The 20,326-nt window shown below is 54.0% G+C and overlaps 1 protein-coding gene across 1 annotated transcript; it reads left to right on the top strand.

Annotated features, from left to right (window-relative positions):
• Positions 1 to 1,331: 1,331 nt before the first annotated feature.
• MAG (myelin associated glycoprotein) lies at positions 1,332 to 19,795 on the top strand. Its single transcript, XM_030913734.1, has 10 exons — positions 1,332 to 1,381; positions 2,471 to 2,539; positions 2,696 to 3,064; positions 5,766 to 6,062; positions 6,348 to 6,605; positions 8,659 to 8,919; positions 15,992 to 16,279; positions 16,661 to 16,757; positions 17,995 to 18,094; positions 19,277 to 19,795. The coding sequence occupies exons 2-10, from the start codon at positions 2,494 to 2,496 to the stop codon at positions 19,439 to 19,441; spliced, it is 1,881 nt and encodes a 626-aa protein (XP_030769594.1). The 5' UTR covers positions 1,332 to 1,381; positions 2,471 to 2,493; the 3' UTR covers positions 19,442 to 19,795.
• Positions 19,796 to 20,326: the final 531 nt, after the last annotated feature.

The following is a 20,326-nucleotide window of genomic DNA, read 5'->3' as shown; positions in this document are numbered from 1 at the left end:
TAAGGAAACTTTCTAGATGCGTTTGTCCTCATCCCATCCTTCCCTTGACATTTTAACCCAATAGATCTGCTGTACATATGTTTATGGACTATGACCACATACATTGTAATAACTGAGGTTGATTTGGCCCCCATCCCGAGAACTGGCTTTCCCCCGCTGTTAAGAGTACATGATTTACCTGATGGTTTCATGTCTGCCCGGGCACGTGCTCATCCTCATCTGCGTCTCTCACCTGTACCTTCCTGTCACAGGTGCAAGGGCAGCGTCGGCCAGGTGTCCACTGGCGCGTGTCTGGCTGGACCCGTGTATAGCCATCCTCAGTGTGTGTGTGCAGTTCCTTGCATCTTTGTCAGCCTGCCATGCATGCAGGGCTGTGTGTGTGTGTGTGTGTGCACACCGAATGCCAGGTCTATGTCTGTCCAGGTGTGTGTGGACAGCAGCAGGGGCATTGCATGCATGCCTCAGGAACTGTGTGAGTGCCAGCCCATCTCTGTGGGCACAGGAGTCCCCGTGCCTGTCTGTGTTCAGGGTCCTGTCTGGGTGTCCGCATGAGTCTCTGCTGTGTGTGCCTGCCCCTTCTGACTGGGGCTACATCTGTCACATTTCATCCCAGCAATTGGATATGTGTGTGCATGCGTCTCTGTCCGTGGGAAGAGGGTGGTGAAGGCTGGGAAAAGCAATCACTTGGAAACCCTGGCTCCAACCCCAAGGCAACCCACGGAGCAGCAGGGTGCCAGGGGCTCGCTAGCCCCCACCCTGGGCCTTCCTGGCCCCACGCAAAGCCCAGTCAGGAGTGCTTGACCCCTTTCTCACTCCCCACCCACCCTGAAAGCCCCCCGCAGGCTAAAGCATCCTCCCCCCGAGGGAACAGGACTCTTTTGTACCGGGGACCAGCTTCTGGTGAGGGTGCAGACACCAGGGACCGTCTGTGGGGTGGGAGAGGGCGGCAGGAATTCACGCGGCATGTCGGGAATGCTGATGTTGTGAAACCCAGTCATTGATGGCGCTGGGTCCCTGCCCGCCACCCCCAGGCCCCGGCCGTGGGACATCTGCTCCCTCACTCCACTCGCCACACCCATCTGCCTCACCCCCGTACCCCGATGCGGTCGTTCCCCCCTTCCCTCCCCACAGTTCTCCCACACCCCAGCTTGTGGGGAGTTGTTGCCAGAGAGTGGCTTCGAGGCTGTGTGGGAGGGTCCCAGGCACGATGGGAGGCCACATGGGCAGCCTGACAACAGGTCACAACCCATGCAGGAGATACTGAAGCTGGGGCGGGTTGGGGGCCCTGATCCTGCCCCCTTGCACCTGAGTGACTCTTGTTGCAGGTTGTCTGGCAGCTTCAGGTGGACCCAGAAGACGTTCCCAACTCAGGGAGACTCAGGTGAGGGGCAGGGTAGCAATTCTCTTCCCTTGCTTGAGCTTTGCAATGCTGGCCCTGCCTTGGCTCTCTGGTTCTTACTTTCTGGAGCTCTCCAGGGCCATCATGATGACAAAGATAATGATCAGCACATCATCACTGCACAGAGACAGGACATGCGGCTAAGACTGCAGACCGACTGTGTGGCCTTGGGCGAGTCACTTAACCTCTCTGGACCTCAGCTATAAAATGAGGATAATGCATCTTCCTCAAAGAGATCAAATGAGTTAAGACAGCAGAATAAGCAATGAGGGCTGGCGCATGGCCAATGCCATCGAAGGGTTTGTAATTATAAGTAATAGCAGCAGGTCGAGTGAGGTGGCTCACGCCTGTAATCCCTACACTTTGGGAGGCTGAGGCAGGAGAATCGCTTGAGCCAAGGAGTTCGAGGCCAGTCTGAGCAACGTGGAATATGGCAAGACTCCCATCTCCAAAAATAAATAAATAAATAACAAAATAAATAAACTACAATAAAATTAGCCAGGCATGGTGGTGTGCACCTGAGGACCCAGCTACTCTGGAGGATTGCTTAAGCCTGGGAGATTGAAGCTGCAGGGAGTGAGCCATGATTGCACCATTGTATTTCAGCCTGGGCGACAGAGCTGAGACCCCATCTCAAAAAGTAAAAAGTTAAAAAATATCAGCAGACCAGGGATGGTGATTTACACCGCTAATCCTTTGGGAAGCCAAGGCAGGAATATTGCTGGAGGCCAGGAGTTCAAGACCAGCCTGGGCAACATAGTGAGACCCCTCCCGCCCCATTTCCACAAAAAAGAAGAAAAATTAACTGGGTGTGGTGGAGCATACCAGAAGCTGAGAGAGGAGGATGACATGAGCTTAGGATTTCGAGGCTATAGCGAGCTGTGATTGTGCCACTGCATTCCAGCCTCGGCAACGCAACAAGACTCTGTCTCAGAAAAACAAGTAAATAAATGCATAAATAAATAACAATAGCAGCAGCAGCTAACATGTGAATGAGCCTCTTCCTGAAGCCCACATGGAACACCCCCTTTCACTTCCCCCAGCCTTTAACCCTCTCCTCTCCATTTCCAGCGATCACTCACTTGCTGTACAGAATGATATTCCTCACGGCACTGCCTCTCTTCTGGATTATGATTTCAGGTAATGGCCGACAGGTGCTGGGGACCCAAGGGCCTTGGCCCCTGAGCAGGTTGGAGGTGGGTCCCTGCACCCCCTGGCATGTGGTCGGGGATGGGAGCTGGAGGGGGTGATCAGGTAGGATGTGTCCCTGAACTTCAGCTCCCTGCTTGCCCGCAGCCTCCCGAGGGGGTCACTGGGGTGCCTGGATGCCCTCGTCCATCTCGGCCTTCGAAGGCACTTGCGTCTCCATCCCCTGTCGCTTTGACTTCCCGGATGAGCTGCGGCCTGCCGTGGTGCATGGTGTCTGGTACTTCAATAGCCCCTACCCCAAGAACTACCCTCCGGTGGTCTTCAAGTCGCGCACCCAAGTTGTCCACGAGAGCTTCCAGGGCCGCAGCCGCCTCCTGGGGGACCTGGGCCTGCGCAACTGCACCCTCCTGCTCAGCAACGTCAGCCCCGAGCTGGGCGGGAAGTACTATTTCCGTGGGGACCTGGGCGGCTACAACCAGTACACCTTCTCAGAGCACAGCGTCCTGGACATCATCAGTGAGTCCCCAGCGGTGGTGCAGGCACCGGTTGCGGCAGCGGGACAGGAAGGAGTGTGGCCGGAAGGCCTCCCCACACCTTCCTCAGCAGGCCTGGATGGCAGATCTGGGAGGTGCTGATTTGGCTGGGGGTGCAAACCTCAAGGCCCACGCAGACCATGCAGATGTCAGACATGAACAAAGCAGGGCCCCAGAATAGTCTTGCTACCCTCAGAGGGAAACAGGTGCTCCTACTCTTTTGGAAACACCTGGAGAAAGGCAGTGGAGCCAGTGGGTAGGGGCAAGGCTGCTGGATCCCCACTTCCGCGTGGTGACCTTGGGCAAGTGACTTAACTTCCTTGGGCCTTGGTTTTCTCTTCTGTAAAATGGGGATAAGAATAGCACTTAAGGCAATGAGTGAAATGCCGTCAGGTGCCCAGAGCAGCACCTGGCACCCATATGGCCTCCAGCTCTGGCCAACAGAAAGCAGGACCATGGCTGTCAGGCGTTCTGAGTTTTCAAGATAAACCAGAATTTTGGATTCTTTGGTGTAATCTCCAAATTCTTGAATTTTGGCTGCTGATTGAGATTTTTTTTTTTAAATCTGTTAAGCCAAATAGAATACAGCTATGGCAGGACACGGTAATCAGATTTCAGGGGATCCCCTTACCTCATTTCTGAGCGGCGCTGCTGCTTGGAGCCCTCAGTGCTGAGTCCCTGTGAGAGAGCCGGGTTCACCCTGGTGCAGAAAGAGACTGCAGAGGTGCAGTACACACACACACACCACTCTACAGAAATCACACACTACACACTGCACACTACCTACACACTACCCACACACCACACACACACCACACACTATACATACATCACACACTACAAAAACCACACATCACACACTGCTCATGCTCCCTACACACTGCCCACACACTGCCCACACACAACACACACATACCACACTACACAAACCACACACCACACACTGCATATGCTACACACACTCTACCCACACACCACACATACACCACACCAAACACACACCACACACACAAACACCACACTACAAAAACCACACACCACACACTGCACATGCTACACACACACTACCAACACACACCACACCAAACAGACACCACATACACCACACACTACACAAACCACACACCACACACTGCACATACTAACCACGCACCACACACACACCACACACCCCATAAACTACACACCACATACTGCACACACTGCCCACACGCCACACACACTACACACACCACATACATACACCACACATTGAACATGCTACCCACATACCACACACTATACACCACACAAACCATGCACACACTACACCCTATACACACTGTACGCATATATGCACTACCCACACATCACAACACAAACCACACACTCCACACACAACAAACATGCACAACATGCGCTACACAAACCATACACTGCACACACACCACACACTACCCAAACCACACACCACACCCCGCACACTCTACCTACACACTACCCACACACCAAATACACACCACACACCAAACACACACCACACACACTACACAAACCAGACACCATGTACACACCACACACACAAACCACACACTATACCCACCACACACTGCACACACACACCATACACTATGCAAACCACAACACACACTGCAGGCACTACCCCTACACCAAACACACACCACACACTACACACAAATCACATGCTACACAAACCACACACACTACACCCTACCCACCCCGCACACATACATGCACTACCCACACACCACACACACCACACGCTACACATAGCACACACACCACACATGATACAAACCACACACCACATACACACCACATACTACACTCACACCACACACACCACACACCACACACACATACCACGTACTACACAAACCACATACCACACACGACCCAAATTGCACAACACCCCCACACACTGCACACATACATGTACTACCCCCACATCACACACACACCACACATGACACAGACCACACAACACATACACCACGCACTAAACTCACACCACACAAACCACACATCACACACACAACACACTGCACACATACCATACACACAAATCACACACTGCACATGCTACCCACACACCACACACTACACACATGCATCACAAACACACCACACACTACACAAACCACACACATCACACTACACACATGCACCACACACCCACACCACACACACACACACACACCCCTGCACACACACACTCACGTGCCAGGCAGAGGGTAAACCAAGCAGGCATGGGAGAGGAGAGCCACTTGGGAAGTGATGAGGTGTGGGGAGCCCACACTGACGCCAGAGCTACGGGGTTTGTAACCAGTGTTACCCGGTGCAGCTGCAGCCTCAGTTTCTCCATCTGCAAAATGAGCAAAATTACAGTACTCGCCTCCTCTTCGTGGGAGGGACTGGCAAGTTAAACGCTGTCAAGTGCTCTGGCCACGACACTGTGATTTTCATTACGATGGCGCTTTGATGGCTCCGTGGAGGGCTCTGGGATGACCAAGAAGAGGAAGGGTGAAGGGAACTCTGAATCCGGAGGCAGGGAGCGGAGGCGGTACCACTGAGGCATACCATTGCCAGCAATGGAGGCAGACAAGGAGGAGGGTGGGTGGGGTGGGACTGGGACCGTAGCCCAGTGCTGCTTCCTCAGCCCTCCCTTTCCCCGCCTCGTATAGACACCCCCAACATCGTGGTGCCCCCAGAGGTGGTGGCAGGCACGGAAGTGGAGGTCAGCTGCATGGTGCCGGACAACTGCCCAGAGCTGCGCCCTGAGCTGAGCTGGCTGGGCCACGAGGGGCTGGGGGAGCCCGCTGTGCTGGGCCGGCTGCGAGAGGACGAGGGCACCTGGGTGCAGGTGTCGCTGCTGCACTTCGTGCCCACGAGGGAGGCCAACGGCCACCGGCTGGGCTGCCAGGCCTCCTTCCCCAACACCACCCTGCAGTTCGAAGGCTACGCCAGCCTGGACGTCAAGTGTGAGCCTGGGTGCGGGCAGGGCGGGGTGGGGCGGGGCCCGGGGAAGGGGTAGACCTGGGGATGGGGCCGGAGGCGGGGCCGGGCAGTAATGGCGGCGGGGCCAGGGCCAGGGCCAGGCAGGGATTGGGGGGTGGGGTGGGGACGGAACCAGGCAGTCCCGGGGTGGGGCCAAGGCCGAGGGCGGGGCCGGGCAGTTTTGGAAGCTGGGCCGGGCTGGCGGGGAGAGGGCACCCGGCCGGGTCCCCAGCACCTGCTCACTAACCTCGCTGTGTCGCGGGCCTCAGACCCCCCGGTGATTGTGGAGATGAACTCCTCGGTGGAAGCCATCGAGGGCTCCCACGTGAGCCTGCTCTGTGGGGCTGACAGCAACCCGCCGCCGCTGCTGACCTGGATGCGGGACGGGACGGTGCTCCGGGAGGCCGTGGCCGAGAGCCTGCTCCTGGAGCTGGAGGAGGTGACCCCCGCCGAGGACGGCGTCTACGCCTGCCTGGCCGAGAATGCCTACGGCCAGGACAACCGCACCGTGGGGCTCAGTGTCATGTGTGAGTGGCTTGCCCTGTGTGTCCACACGCCCACCTGCAGCCGAGAGATAAAGGGAAGAGGCCTCATTCCAGGGCGAGCAGGGGCTGGACCCCGCAGGGGACCGGCCATAAACACAGTCGAGGTCAAGGTGGACAGGAGGGTTGCAGGTCAATCTGTACCTTCATTCTTTGCACAAGAATCTGGGGAACACCTGCTCTGCCTCACCCTCCTTCCCAGGATAAGACCCAGGCCTGCCTCCTAGTGAAGCCTGTTAGCTGCAGCTTCCTGAGGGCAGCTCCTGGCTGTTCTGGGACTTGGTGTGGGCCTGGCTCCAGAAAATTTTACTTTATAAAATTTTTTTGGAGACAAGGTCTTGCTCTGTTGCCCAGACTGGAATGCAGTGATGCCGTCATAGCACCCCTTGTCCTCAAACTCCTGGGCTCAAGCAAGCCTCCCACCCCAGCCTCCCAAGCAGCTGGGCCTACAGGTGTGCACCACCAGACGCCAGGCTAATTTTTAAATTGTTTTGTGAAGTTGGGATCTTGCTACGTTGCCCAGGCTGGTCTCAAACTCCTGGGCTCAAGCGAGCCTCCCACCTCAGCCTGCTGCACTGCTGGGCCTACAGGCAGGAGCCACCACACCCAGCCAATTTTTCTATTTTTTTGTAGAGACAGAGAATGGATATGTTCCCTGGCCTGGTCTTAAACTTCTGGGCTCAAGTGATCCTCCCACCTCAGCCTCTGAAAGTGCTGGGATTACAAGCGTAAGCCACTGCGCCTGGCCAGGAATCCGTATTTTTAAATGATTTCCATTGTAGTTCTAATGAGAGGATTGAGGGGACTTCAGGCCTCAGCCAGCCCCTTGTATGCAAATTTATATTATTGGGCCTGCAAGAAGGGAGCCGGTCAGAAGAGGATTCTTAGCTGAGAACCAAGGAGAGACCATTCATTCTTTCATTCATTAATTCACAAATGTGTATTGAGGCAAAGTGCCCAGCACTGGGGATATTAACAATGACAGCCCCAGCCAACATTTGCTCCATAGCTCCTGCAAGCCTTTTTTTTTTTTTTTTTTTTTTTTTTTTTTTTTGAGACAGAGTCTCGCTCTGTCACCAGGCTGAAGTGCAGTGGCGTAATCTTGGCTCACTGCAACCTCTCACTTCCTGGTTCAAGCAATTCTCCTGCCTCAGCTTCCCAAGTAGCCAGGATTACAGGCGCGCACCACCACGCCTCGCTAATTTTTGTATTTTTAGTAGAGACAGGATTTCACCATGTTGGCCAGGATAATCTCAAACTCCTGACCTCGTGATCTGCCTGCCTTGGCCTCCCAAAGTGCTGGGATTACAGGCGTGAGCCAGCGAGCTCGGCCTAATTTTTGTATTTTTAGTAGAGATGGGATTTCACCATGTTGGTCAGGCTGGTCTCGATCTCCTGACCTCAGGTGACCCGCCCACCTCAGCTTCCCAAAGTGCTGGAATTACAGGTATGAACCTCCATGCCTGGCCTCCTGCGTGCTTTTGACATGCCCTTTTCTCCCCAGTATTCCCATGGCTGGCTCTGCCCACCTCCTAGCCTCGCTGAAGCCTTCCCCCATCATCCTATCCCAAACTGTAACTACCCTGATTTTCCATACGCTCAGCCCCTTTATTTTTCTCTACACACTTCTTCCCATCTTACAAAGTATATATTTTATTTAATTACATCTGCTCTTTCCTCATGGGCCTTGTTCAAGCTAGAGCAATGCCTGTCACTCAGCAGGTTCTCAGTGAATGTTGGATGATCGCCCCTATGAAGGTGGAACTATTATAAAGCCCATTTTCCAGATGAGAAAAGTGAAGCCCAGAGAGGTTAAGACGTGGGCCCACACACAACTGGGCAGGGGTAGAGTCGGGATCTGAAGACAAGCACTCTGGCTACAGAGCTGCTGTTCTGAAACGAGATAGCCCGGACTGGGGTCACCTCAGCCTTCCTGAACTGGTGTGCTAGGTTTGGGGTGGGATCTGGGGTCCTATCTGGGGGTGGCTGGCAGAAACACCTACTGGGTTCTGACCATCAGTCCCATCCCACTCCACAGATGCACCCTGGAAGCCGACGGTGAACGCGACAGTGGTGGCCGTAGAGGGGGAGACGGTCTCTATCTTGTGCTCTACACAGAGCAACCCGGACCCTATTCTCACCATCTTCAAGGAGAAGCAGATCCTGGCCACAGTCATCTACGAGAGCGAGCTGCAGCTGGAGCTGCCGGCCGTGTCGCCCGAGGATGATGGAGAGTACTGGTGCGTGGCTGAGAACCAGTATGGCCAGAGGGCCACTGCCTTCAACCTGTCTGTGGAGTGTGAGTAACTTCCGCTCCCCTATGCCAGGGACGAATGGTTCCGTGGGGGACACCAGGGTTACTGTGGGTGCCCACGCATCCCAATCAGTGTTGGCTTTGCCTGTCCTCTGAGAGACAAGGAAGGGAGGGCAGGGAAGCTGAATTCACAGCAGAAATGTAAAATCCCATCTGAGAATACTATGTTCCCACATCCAGGGGTGGGCTTTTTTTTTTCTTTTGTTTTGAGACAGAGTCTTGCTCTGTCACCCAGGCTGGAGTGCAGTGGCGCAATCTCCGCTCACTGCAATCTCTACCTCCTGGGTTCAAGCAATTTTCCTGCCCCAGCCTCCTGAGAAGCTGGAATTACAGGCACCAGCCACCACACTTGGCTAACTTTTGTGTTTTTAGTAGAGACAGGATTTTGCCATGTTGGCCTGCCTTGTCTCGAACCCCTGACCTCAGATGATCCAGATGATCTGCCCGCCTCAGTCTCCCAAAGTTCTAGGATTACAAGCGTGAGCCACCGCGTCCAGCCTGGGGTGGACTCTTGACCAGTGAAATTTCTGGATCCTGTGGCTACTGCCCCTCTGCATTAACCAAAACAATGACCACGATCTCTAACCTGTGTAGAGTGTCGCTATGTACCAGGCACTGTTGGAAGCGCTGTACAGCAACCCACTCATTTCATCCTCATGACATCTTCAGGAGTGAGGTTCTATTACTGTTCCCCTGTTTATGGAGAAGGAAACTGAGACCCAGAGAGGTTATGCCACTTGCCTAAGTCCCCACAACCAGGAAATGGCAGAATTTGAGGTTTGAATCCAGGCAGTCTGGTTCTATTCTTCTTTCCTGCCCAAAGCTGACCTCATCCTATGTTATGACAGCAGAATACATTGATGGGGTAGTTGTTATACACAAAAGGCTGTGCGGCTCTGTGAAAGGTGGAGGATAGGGCTGAGAAGACAACACGCTTATGAACAGGTAGAGAATAGCTGGAGAGATGACACAGATGCACATAAAAAGCTGCTGTCTTGGAAATGAAACTCACCATTGCACGGCTGGCCAGCGCCTCTCATCTCCTCACTATGGACTGTGCCACCATCTCCCACCACCCCTACCGCCACAGCCATCACTCCAGGTTGTAGCAGCCAAGTCACAGTTTTGACTCCCCTTCTTTAAGCAGCTCCCTCTGGAATGTTGCCTTCCTGTTTCCACTTCCCCTGCTTCCCCCCAAGTTCCTGTTGGCTTCTAGCACTCCTCTCCAAACTTCACCTCTCTGGTCTTCACGATGCCCATAATGGCGCCTACCACACACATTTGTCAGAAGGTTTGATGATATTCAACATGCAAAAAATTCAATGCAGTGTCTGCTACACAGTACATGCTCTGTGTTGTGTACATGGCGACAATCAGTACATGGCAGATATAGGTTAGTCCTGTGGGGCCACCTCTCGTGGCAAAGCCATCCCTTCCCTGTTGACCTATAATCTTCGGGCACTTTCCCTCCTGGTTCTGTTCCCTAGCGGGGTTGATGTGATCCTGGTGCAGGGCTGCATGGTCCCCTGCTCCCTCTATCTGTGCGTGCCATCCTGGGCCAGCTTCCCCCTCTGGTTGTCCCCTGTCCCCTGTTACACCCCACACCAGTGATTCTTAAGTTTAAGAGTCAGAGAGAGGAGCTGATGGGAGCACTTGAGCAAGCATGCAGCACCACCTCACATACATTTTCCGGTGAGGCGCACATCTCTCCTTTATAGTAAGAGCAGCGGGCAGCAAGCGTGCGTTAGGGGTCTGCCCTGGGCCAGACATTGAATCCCCTACAGCTGTTTTCTGGCTCAGTTCTTTTTTCTTTTTTGTTCTTTTTTTTGAGACTGAGTCTCACTGTGTCGCCCAGGCTGGAGTGCAGGGGCACGATCTTGGCTCACTGCAACCTCTGCCTCCCAGGCTCAAGCGATTCTCCTGCCTCAGCCTCCCAACTAGCTGGGATTACAGGTGTGCACCACCACGCCTGGCTAATTTTTGTATTTTTAGTAGAGATGGGGTTTCTCCATGTTGCCCGGACTGTTCTCCAACTCCTAGCCTCAAGTGATCCACCCGCCTCGGCCTCCCAAAGTGCTGGGATTATAGGCGTGAGCTACCACGCCCGGCCTATCTGGCTCAGTTTCAATCCTAGGGTCACCCTGTGAAACAGGGGTGTGTTATCATTCTCCCCTTTACCAAGGAGAAAACTCAGGGGCGGAATTCCCTGAGGCCAGGCACCTATAAAATTGGTCCGAGCCCGATACTTCCAGACTCCTGTCTGCCCCAGCTATTAAACCTCTGGCTGCCTCACCTCCCTCACAGCTCTTAGCACTCCAGGACTCAATCTGGCTTCTCTTGAAAATGAACACACAGGCAGATATGGAGTGTGCAGGCCTCACCCTGCTGGAGTTGAGGGGAGCAGTGGCCCTGTCCCCTGCCCCACCTGCCAGCTCCCCACTCTTCACCCAGTGCTGTGTCAAAGTGCTTGCCCTTGGAGAGTGTGACCCTCAGGCTCCCTCCTCTGCACACAGTCAATGTTCCCTGGCACCAGGGCTCCAATGTTCACTGACAATGGTGGTGACCCTTGAGCAGGGCCTTCTGCCAACCTCAGAGCCCTGAATGGCATGGGGCATGTAGGAAGCGTGCAAACTTGCCGAGTGCCTGAGATGTCTAGGGAACTAGCTTGAGTACGTTGCACGTATTGACCTATTTTGTTCTTACAACCATGTGACTGGGAGGAGGATACCATTCTTCACCTCAGTTTAATACAAGGAAACAGAAGTTTGACTGGCATCCAGTCCCAATAGGGCTGAACAGACCTGGGCCAGAATCCCAGCTCTGTCCCCATCCTCCTGCATGAGCTCAGGCAAGTGACTTCAGTTTTGCAACCCTTAGCAAGGATTCATAACAGTATCTTACCACAAAGATGGCTGTGAGAACTATGAGAATTAGGCTGGGCACGGTGGCCCACGCCTGTAATCCCAGCACTTTGGGAGGCTGAGACAGTTGGATCACTTGAGGCCAGGAGTTTGAGACCAGCCTGGCCAACTTGACAAAACCCCATCTCTACTAAAAATACAAAAATTAGCCAGGCGTGATGGCACAAACCTGTAGTGCCAGCTACTCAGTAGGCTGAGGCAGGAGAATCGTTTGAGCCTGGGGGGGTGGAGGTTGCAGTGAGTTAAGATGGAGCCAGTGTACTCCAGCCTGGATGACAGAGCAAGACTCTGTCCCACCCCTCCACTGCCCCCGAAAAAAAGAACTAAGAGAACAATACTGAGTGTTCATAGTGCTACGTACTCTGTGGATATTGGATGCCATCATCTTTCTCGCTGATTTTTCCTTTGGACTCCAGGTTAAATATTTGTGTGTGTTCTGCTGCTGAGGTTTTGCTCATGGGACCCCTCGGCTGGAATGGTTCTGTCTATCTACCCACGAGTACTTGGGTGGGACGTTCAGTGTTTTTATTTTATTTTTTAAACGTATTTATTATTACTATTATTTTTTAGAGACAGGGTCTTGCCCTGTTGCCCAGGCTGGAATGCAGTGATCACTGCTCACTGCAGCCTCAACCTCCTGGGCTCAACTGTTTCTCACACTTCAGCCTCCTGAGTAGCTGGGACTACAGGCACGCATCACTATGCCCAGTTAATGTTTTAATTTTTTGTAGAGATGGGGTCTTGTTCTATTGCCCAGGCTGGTCTCAAACTCCTGGGCTCAAGTGATCCTCCTGCCTTGGCCTCCCAGAGTGCTGGAGTGACAGGTATGAGCCACCACGCCCGGATGGGATGTTAAGTGTTTACAACACACTTGCGCGCCTATCTTCGGAGTCTCATAGCCCCTTGTGAGTTACTGACTGTAACCCCCTGGTTTTGCATAGATGAGAACTCCATCCCATAGGTCCAGGAGGCTGAGTGGCCTCATCCAGCCAGTAGATGGCAGAGCTGGGATTCAAGCCAAATCCATCCCATTGCAAACTCCTCATTCTTTGTACCTTTGTCTTTGAGGCTTTTCTAGAGTCCCATAACAGTTTCCGCAGCTTCACAGGTTGCCTGCAAAGGTACTAAGCACGTGCACCAGCAGGGTATCGGCGTTCCGCTAACATCCAGGTTAGACACTTTGTCACCAGAGCACCAGTGATGCTGTCTTGAGTGGAAGTGCTTTGAAAAAGTTTTAGGTCTGTCCGTTCAGGTTTGCTGTTATTAATGTACTCTATGGTGTGTTAGCTGGTTAACGCTATAGCAAGCATATTGCATCTCTGCCCGAAGAGGACTTTTTATTTAGTAGACTTAGAGACGTATGCACAGAGGTTCCCATCCCTGCCGTGAATCCGTGTGCCCGTGTGACTCTCACCACTGTTACCGGCACATTCTTTTTGCTGGAAATTGAAAATAGGTGGGGTAGGTGAGCCAAGGGTCTCTTGCCTGTGTGTAAGTGGGTTTTGATAAGAACTCACTGAGAACCCGTGCTCCATCTAGAGCAAGCCAAGGAGGGTGCTAGACTCTCCAGCTGAGAAAGAGAACATAGTTTAAAAAGCAGCATTCGGTGCTGGAATACAGTTTCGTATTTTGGTACAAAAATTAGCCGGGCATCACCATGCCCGTGCAGTCCCAGCTACTCAAGAGGCTGAGGCAGGACAATCACTTGAACCTGGAAGACAGGGGTTGCCATGAGCCGAGATCGCGCCGCTGCACTCCAGCCTGGGCGACAGAGAGAGACTCCATCTCAAAAAATCATAGTAATAATAATAATAATAATTTCCTATTTTGGAAAATGAAAAAAAAGGCTGCCAGTACTATTTTTGTAATCCAGTGGCAGCAAAGCAAAGCTCAACCAAGTGACTTTGGGTGGAGGGTGGTGTTTGGTGCTAGTGGCAGAAGGGAATCCCATGGGTGAGGGACGGCCAGGGTTCAAGGGGGCTTTAGGGGAGGAAGTGGGGGGCATCTGCAGCGGGGACTGAAAGGAAGGAGCAGAGGCTGGAAGCCAGAAAGGCGGGGATAGTCTGACCCTGTGTGAGCCCCAAGGGTCTGGGGAGGCCGGGGGCTGGGAGAGTTCCATAGTTCCTCCCTTCTACGTGTGAGGCCCAGAGTGGAGATGGAGCAAGCCCCTGTCTTGATGCAAACAGGGGGCCCTTTATATCAGTGTGTGATGCAGGGAGGGTGAGTGCTGGGGAGGAGAACTGAGTTAGGCAGGGAGTGAATGACGCATGGAGCGAGGTACGGCTTCCCTGGGTGGTCAGAGAAGGAGATGCTGCGTGGGTAGAGGCCGACGTGGAGCGAGGGAGGGCGTTCCACAAGCAATTGATGGAAGTGTTCCAGGTTGAGGGAGAAACACACAGATCCTGGAGTGGCAGAAAGCTCCACAATTTTGAGACACAGCAAGGAACCAGTGTGGCTGGAAAGGACTAAGCCAGGGGGAGAGAAGGAGAGAGCATGTGGTCAGGCAGGGCCTGAGGGGCCTTGTAGATAAAAGACTTTGTATTTTGGGCTGGGCACAGTGGCTTGCACCTTATAATCCCAGCACTTTGGGAGGCCAAGGCAGGAAGATTGCTTGAGCTCAGGAGTTCAAGACCAGCATGGGGAACATAGCAAGACCCTGTCTCTACAAAAACAAACAAAAACCCTCCAGTAACTGTCATGAGTAAGATGGATTTACTGTCCTCTGCAGTTCTGAACATAAAGCTTTAAAATCAAAAGGCTTTTTGCAATTTTGGCAACACCCTGATTTGACAGCAAAATCTGGCTAAAGAACACAAGGCTGTTTGTAATCTGTACTGATTTCATTTAGGGTGAATATTTGTACTTTTTTGCTGTATATATTACATTGAACTATGTGAAATTTTTCTGCATGTCAAAAATGGTCAAATGTGGCTGGGTGCGGTGGCTCATGCCCGTAATCCCAGCACTTTGGGAGGATGAGACGGGAGGATCACTAGAGGCCAGGAGTGCAAATGAGCTATAGTACTGCCACTGCACTTCAGCCTGGGCGACAGGGCCAGACCCTGTCTCAAAACGATAAAAAATAAAGGATTTGTATCGTAGGTGAATCGCGGAGCAACAGAAGGAGGGTTTTGAGCAGAGTGCTGTGATCTGATTTATGTATTTCAAGGTGAATGAGGTTAGAGAGAGTGAAAGAGCCAGGGCCCAGGAGAAACAGCCCATCCCTGTGACATAGTGCTCCATCCAGGCCAAACCTGAGGCTAGAGTTGCTTCAAAAGTGGCACCAGAAGAATCGTCCCAAGAGAGCACCCCAAACCATCTCGAAATGAGTCCACTTGGGATTCCAAAGAGAGAGGCACTAAACACCAGGTGATCACCAGTCCAAAGCATTTGGGAGGGGAACTGGCATGGTGCTACAGTGAGAGAAAGGGATGTTCTACCCAGACATGTCTGTGAGGGTCAGGGTATGGGTTTACATGAGGGTTTAGGGAATTTGGCCCAGGGCTGCGGCTGGTTTCTTTCATTCTTTCATTTTTGTTGTTGTTGTTTGGGGTTTTTTTGAGACAGCGTCTCATTCTGTCACCCAGGCTGGAGTGCAGTGGCAAGATCTCAGCTCACTACAACCTCTGCCACTCAGGCTCAAATGATTCTCCTGCCTCAGCCTCCCAAGTAGCTGGGACTACAGGTGTGCACCACCACACTTGGCTAATTTTGTGTTTTTAGTAGAGACAGGGTTTCACTATCTTGGCCAGGATCTCAAACTCCTGACCTCAGGTGATCCATCCACTTTTCGGCCTCACAAAGTGCTAGTATTACAGCTGTGACCCACCGTGCCCGGCCTCTTTCAGTGTTTTGAGCAACAATCTAAACACCTTTATCAGTGCCTGGGAATGTTCAAGGCCCCTGGCGTGGGTTAGTGAAGCTTGCAGTGAAAACAGGCAGCCGGGGGGGTCGTAGTGAGGTCAAGGCACTCTCAGTCAGGACAGAGAAAAAAGGAGGGGGAAATTGGAGGGCCCTACATGAAGCTACCGCCCCCACCATCCTTGGCCACGCTGGCCTTGCCTTGAGCCAAGGAGTCCCCCAGGCCGGGCCTGGTTGGTTTCTGGTCACCTTCAGTCCTGATTTTGCCTCTGCAGTCGCTCCTGTGCTCCTCCTGGAGTCCCACTGTGCGGCAGCCCGAGACACGGTGCAGTGCCTGTGCGTGGTGAAGTCCAACCCGGAGCCATCCGTGGCCTTTGAGCTGCCGTCGCGCAACGTGACCGTGAACGACAGCGAGCGGGAGTTCGTGTACTCGGAGCGCAGTGGCCTGGTGCTCACCAGCATCCTTACGCTGCGGGCGCAGGCCCAGGCCCCGCCCCGTGTCATCTGCACCGCGAGGAACCTCTATGGCGCCAAGAGCCTGGAGCTGCCCTTCCAGGGAGCCCGTGAGTGGCATGGACTTGGGGTGGGAGCCACAGGAGGGAGCGGGCTCCTCTTGGATCCAACCTCCCAAGGCTGACCAACAGCCACAGAGCATGGGCTATGCAGATTGAGAAAAAGGTCAAATTCTCCCTTTCTGGTTGGAGAGGAGAAGCCGCTCTGAGTTTGCCCGAGTTTGCTCGGACCTTTGCGGTATGAACCCCTCCCCAGGGCCTCTCCAGCACAAAAGGGATTGCCCTGGCGCCAGGAGCCTCCGTGCCAGTCAGTGCAAGGATGCCCCGGCTGCGTGAATACATTGACTGTCACCCCAGCACGTCTCCAAAGTTCTCAGGTGTTGTCACCACCACCCATAGCCCTAAGGGCGCCTGGGTCTTCTCTGTCCTCAGATCGACTGATGTGGGCCAAGATCGGGCCTGTGGGCGCTGTGGTCGCCTTTGCCATCCTGATTGCCATCGTCTGCTACATTACCCAGACACGCAGGAAGTGAGTGCCAGCCAGGGCTGATCTGGGGATGATCCAAAAAGGGGACCTGGTGGGAGATGGAGGCCTGGAGTGGGCGGGGGAAGGCAGCACCATGAGTGTAGAGAAGGCAGATTCTGCTCTGGGAATGTTCAGCTGGACAGAGGAGAGAGGGTTCCTGTTAATTCCAGCCCCTGCTGGTGAGGAGCACACCAGGGCCCGGGCTGAGTCCTTTACACACATCATTTGAGACCTGTTTACCCACATTCTATTTTGACAGCCTCCCTATCTCCAGGAACTCTCCCCTGCACACTCCAGTGTGGTGGGGAAAGCCCAGTTACTCCCTACAGCCACAGCAGCAGGTCCACTTGACGCCAGAAGCCCCAAAGATTACACACATCTGTGGCAAAAAATATATGCCTTGGCCAGGTGCATTGGCTCACACCTGTTATCCCGCACTTTAGGAGGCCAAGGCAGAAGGATTGCTTGAGGCCAGAAATCTGACACTAGCCTGGGCAACACAGCAAGACCACATCTCTAAAAAAAAATTTTTTTTTGATTAGCCAGGCATGGTGGCACACACCTGTAGTCCCAGCTACTTGGGAGGCCGAGGTGGAAGGATTGCTTGAGCTCAGGAATTAGAAGCCTGCCTGGGCAACATAGGGAGACCCCATCTACAAAAAAATGAAAAAATTAGCTAGGCATAGTGGCCTGTGGTCCCAGCTACTCCGGAGGCTGAGGAGGGAAGATCACTTGAGCCTGGGAGGTTGAGGCTGTAGTGAGCTATGATTTCACCGTTGTACTCCAGTCTAGGTGACAAAGAGAGACCCTGTCTCTAAAAACAAACAAACAAACAAAAAGCCTCTCCAGCCCCAAACCACAGCTACCTGGCCCAACTGAACTGCAGCCGCGTTTCTTCCTTGTGGCACACACACATCAGCTGTCCTGAGAAATAAATTCACCTCTCTGCTCCACATCCTGGTGGCAAGAGGGGCAGACAGACCCAGAGCCTATGAGGGGGAACCTGGAGAATCCAGACGGGGGTCCTGAAAAACAGCAGAGTCCAGTGGCCAGGTGGCTCATCCCCAGCTGGGCAGGGGCCACAGAGGTGGGAAGGATGGGCTATGTGGGCAGGAGAGGCTGGTTGCCACATCTTAGAGATGGGTGGGAGAACTCTGAGGTCCCCTGAGCCAAACTCCTAAAACACATGGGGGTGCAGAAAGGGAGGGCAGAGGGAGGTCTGACGAGTCCTGCCCTACAGAAAGAACGTGACAGAGAGCCCCAGCTTCTCGGCAGGGGACAACCCTCCCGTCCTGTTCAGCAGTGACTTCCGCATCTCTGGGGCACCAGAGAAGTACGAGGTAAGGACCAGAGCCCTGCAGCGCCAGGCTGGCCTGGGAACCTGGATACCAGGATCACCGAGGGCCTGGGAGGGGTCTGTGAGGCCAAGGGGCAGGGGAGTGGGGTGGCCTCTCAGAGGAGGAGAGGAAGGACATTCCAGGGCTAGGTTGGACCTGGAGGCTGGGGAGGCGGTGCCCAGGCTGAAGCTGTGTAGGGGGCATGGGACGTGGGGCCCAAGGAACCCCTCCCTCTCCCTGCCTGCGTCTGTGACTGCATTTCCTTCTCCAATAGTCCAAAGAGGTCTCTACCCTGGATTCTCACTGAGCGCCCCAGGAGGTAGGTTCCGGGGGCCTCAGTGTGACCTCCTCTGGGCCCTCCTTGGGCCCTGGGGTTGGCGTGCATGTCCGTGTGTCCCTGTCAGGTGTCAAGGTGGTCTCTGGTGAAGTTTGGGCCTGCCCGGCAGTGCTGGCCTTGTCTAGTCTGTCCTGTTGCAGCTCCCTTCTGTCTGTGGCCCCCGTCCTGTGTGTCCAAATTCCTGTGACTGGGGGGTGGGAAGCATGAGTGGAACCCACGTGTCACTTGCAGGACCTCCCAGATTGAGGGGGAACCCATGCCGGATCCAAACATGGGAGATACGTCCCAAACCAGGTATTTCCAGGAATTTGGAAAGATGGGGTCCCGACTAGGTGGCTTCCCAGCACTTTGAGAAGCTGAGGCGGTTGGATCACTTGAGGTCAGGAGTTCGAGACCAGCCGGGCCAACATGGTGAAACCCCATCTCTACTAAAAATAAAAAAAGTTAGCCAGGCGTGTTGGCGGGCGCCTGTAATCCCAGCTACTCGGGAGGCTGAGGCAGGAGAATCGCTTGAACCCCAGAGGTGGAGGTTACAGTGAGCCGAGATCGAGCCATTGCAATCCAGCCTGGGTCTCAAAAAAAAAAAGAAGAAGAAGAAGAAAGCTTCCTGGATAAACTGAATTTGTAGGCAGATTTCAAGCTCAGCAATGATTAACACTGGCAGAAAGCTCCAGAGTGGGACCCGGTGACCGCGGGGCCTATTGGGCCTGCGGTCCTTGAGAAAGGAGGTTGACACAGGGATTTATTTGGTACGGAACTCAGGAGCTCTGAGGGTGCAAACACTCTGGCCTCTGCATGGGGAAAAGGCAGGGAGCAGGACCCTGCTAATGGGTGATTTCCCCTCCTAGAGCGAGAGGCGCCTGGGATCTGAGAGGAGGCTGCTGGGCCTTCGGGGAGAACCCCCAGAGCTGGACCTGAGCTATTCTCACTCGGACCTGGGGAAACGGCCCACCAAGGACAGCTACACGCTGACGGAGGAGCTAGCTGAGTATGCTGAAATCCGGGTCAAGTGAAGGAGCTGGGGGCAGCCCGTGTGGCTGACCCCCCCTCAGGACCCTCGCTGGCCCCCACTGGCTGCGGGCTCCCTTCCTCCCAAAAGTAGCGGGGGCTGGGGCAGGAGGGGAATGAGACAGGTGACAGTGAGGTCCTGGGGACCTGACCTCCCCTTCCTTCCCAGCTGCCCCTCCCTGCCAGCACCCCCACGCCCTCATTACGGCTCCTCTCTAACCACCTTTACCCTCATCTGTCCGGAGAGGAGCTCTGTCTGTCCATGTTATTTATTGCTACTTCCTGCCTGGTCTCCTGCCCCAACACCTGGCCCCGGGGCCTGTACAAAAGGGACATGAAATAAATGCCCCGAAGCCAAAGCCAGTCTAGATCCTGATGCTTTCTGACCCGTCTTTGGGCAGCCTGCCATCCCACTGTCTACAGAACGATGACAGAATTTCTCCTTGCCCTCGGCTGAGCCTGATGTGCAGGCAAGGGCCCAGGGATTTTAGCCTTGAACCCAGGGCCAGTGGCCATTAAGTTGCTCCTACTCTGAGCTGGTAGCTGCGGGCTGGGTCTGGTTTGACTTCTGGGTGATTTCACATAAAAATCCTCATGCTCGTTTCTGTCGCAGTCAGATCAGTTGACAGCACCAGGCTTGCACTTGCACGTGGCCATGACTTGTTGAAAGGGAGGGTCCTGTGCATTGACCACAGTCCCCACCACTCCCTATTGTCCCACACCTGGCTGGCTTCTTACACTGAGATTACCTCCTGGTCCTTGCAGCTTGGAGTGCGAGCCGCAGATCTAGGTCTCACGAGCCCATGTTGGTTTCACCCCCATCTCTCATACTCATGCTGCAGTTTGCAGTGTCAGCAAATTTTACACATCCCTACATTCAGTTCGAGAAA

The sequence above is a fragment of the Rhinopithecus roxellana genome, chromosome 12 (genome assembly GCF_007565055.1).
Source record: "Rhinopithecus roxellana isolate Shanxi Qingling chromosome 12, ASM756505v1, whole genome shotgun sequence".
Lineage (NCBI taxonomy): Eukaryota > Metazoa > Chordata > Mammalia > Primates > Cercopithecidae > Rhinopithecus > Rhinopithecus roxellana.
The sequence above is the reverse complement of the archived record's forward strand: the minus strand, read 5'-3'. Positions and strand labels throughout refer to the sequence as shown.

What these genes read in the sequence shown, in the direction of transcription:
- MAG (XM_030913734.1), top strand. Translation starts at nt 2,494, where the DNA reads ATGATATTCCTCACGGCACTGCCTCTCTTCTGGATTATGATTTCAG. An exon ending in CAGCGTCCTGGACATCATCA is followed by an intron (nt 3,065 to 5,765) that starts GTGAGTCCCCAG and finishes CGCCTCGTATAG; the next exon opens with ACACCCCCAACATCGTGGTG. An exon ending in CTTCAACCTGTCTGTGGAGT is followed by an intron (nt 8,920 to 15,991) that starts GTGAGTAACTTC and finishes TTGCCTCTGCAG; the next exon opens with TCGCTCCTGTGCTCCTCCTG.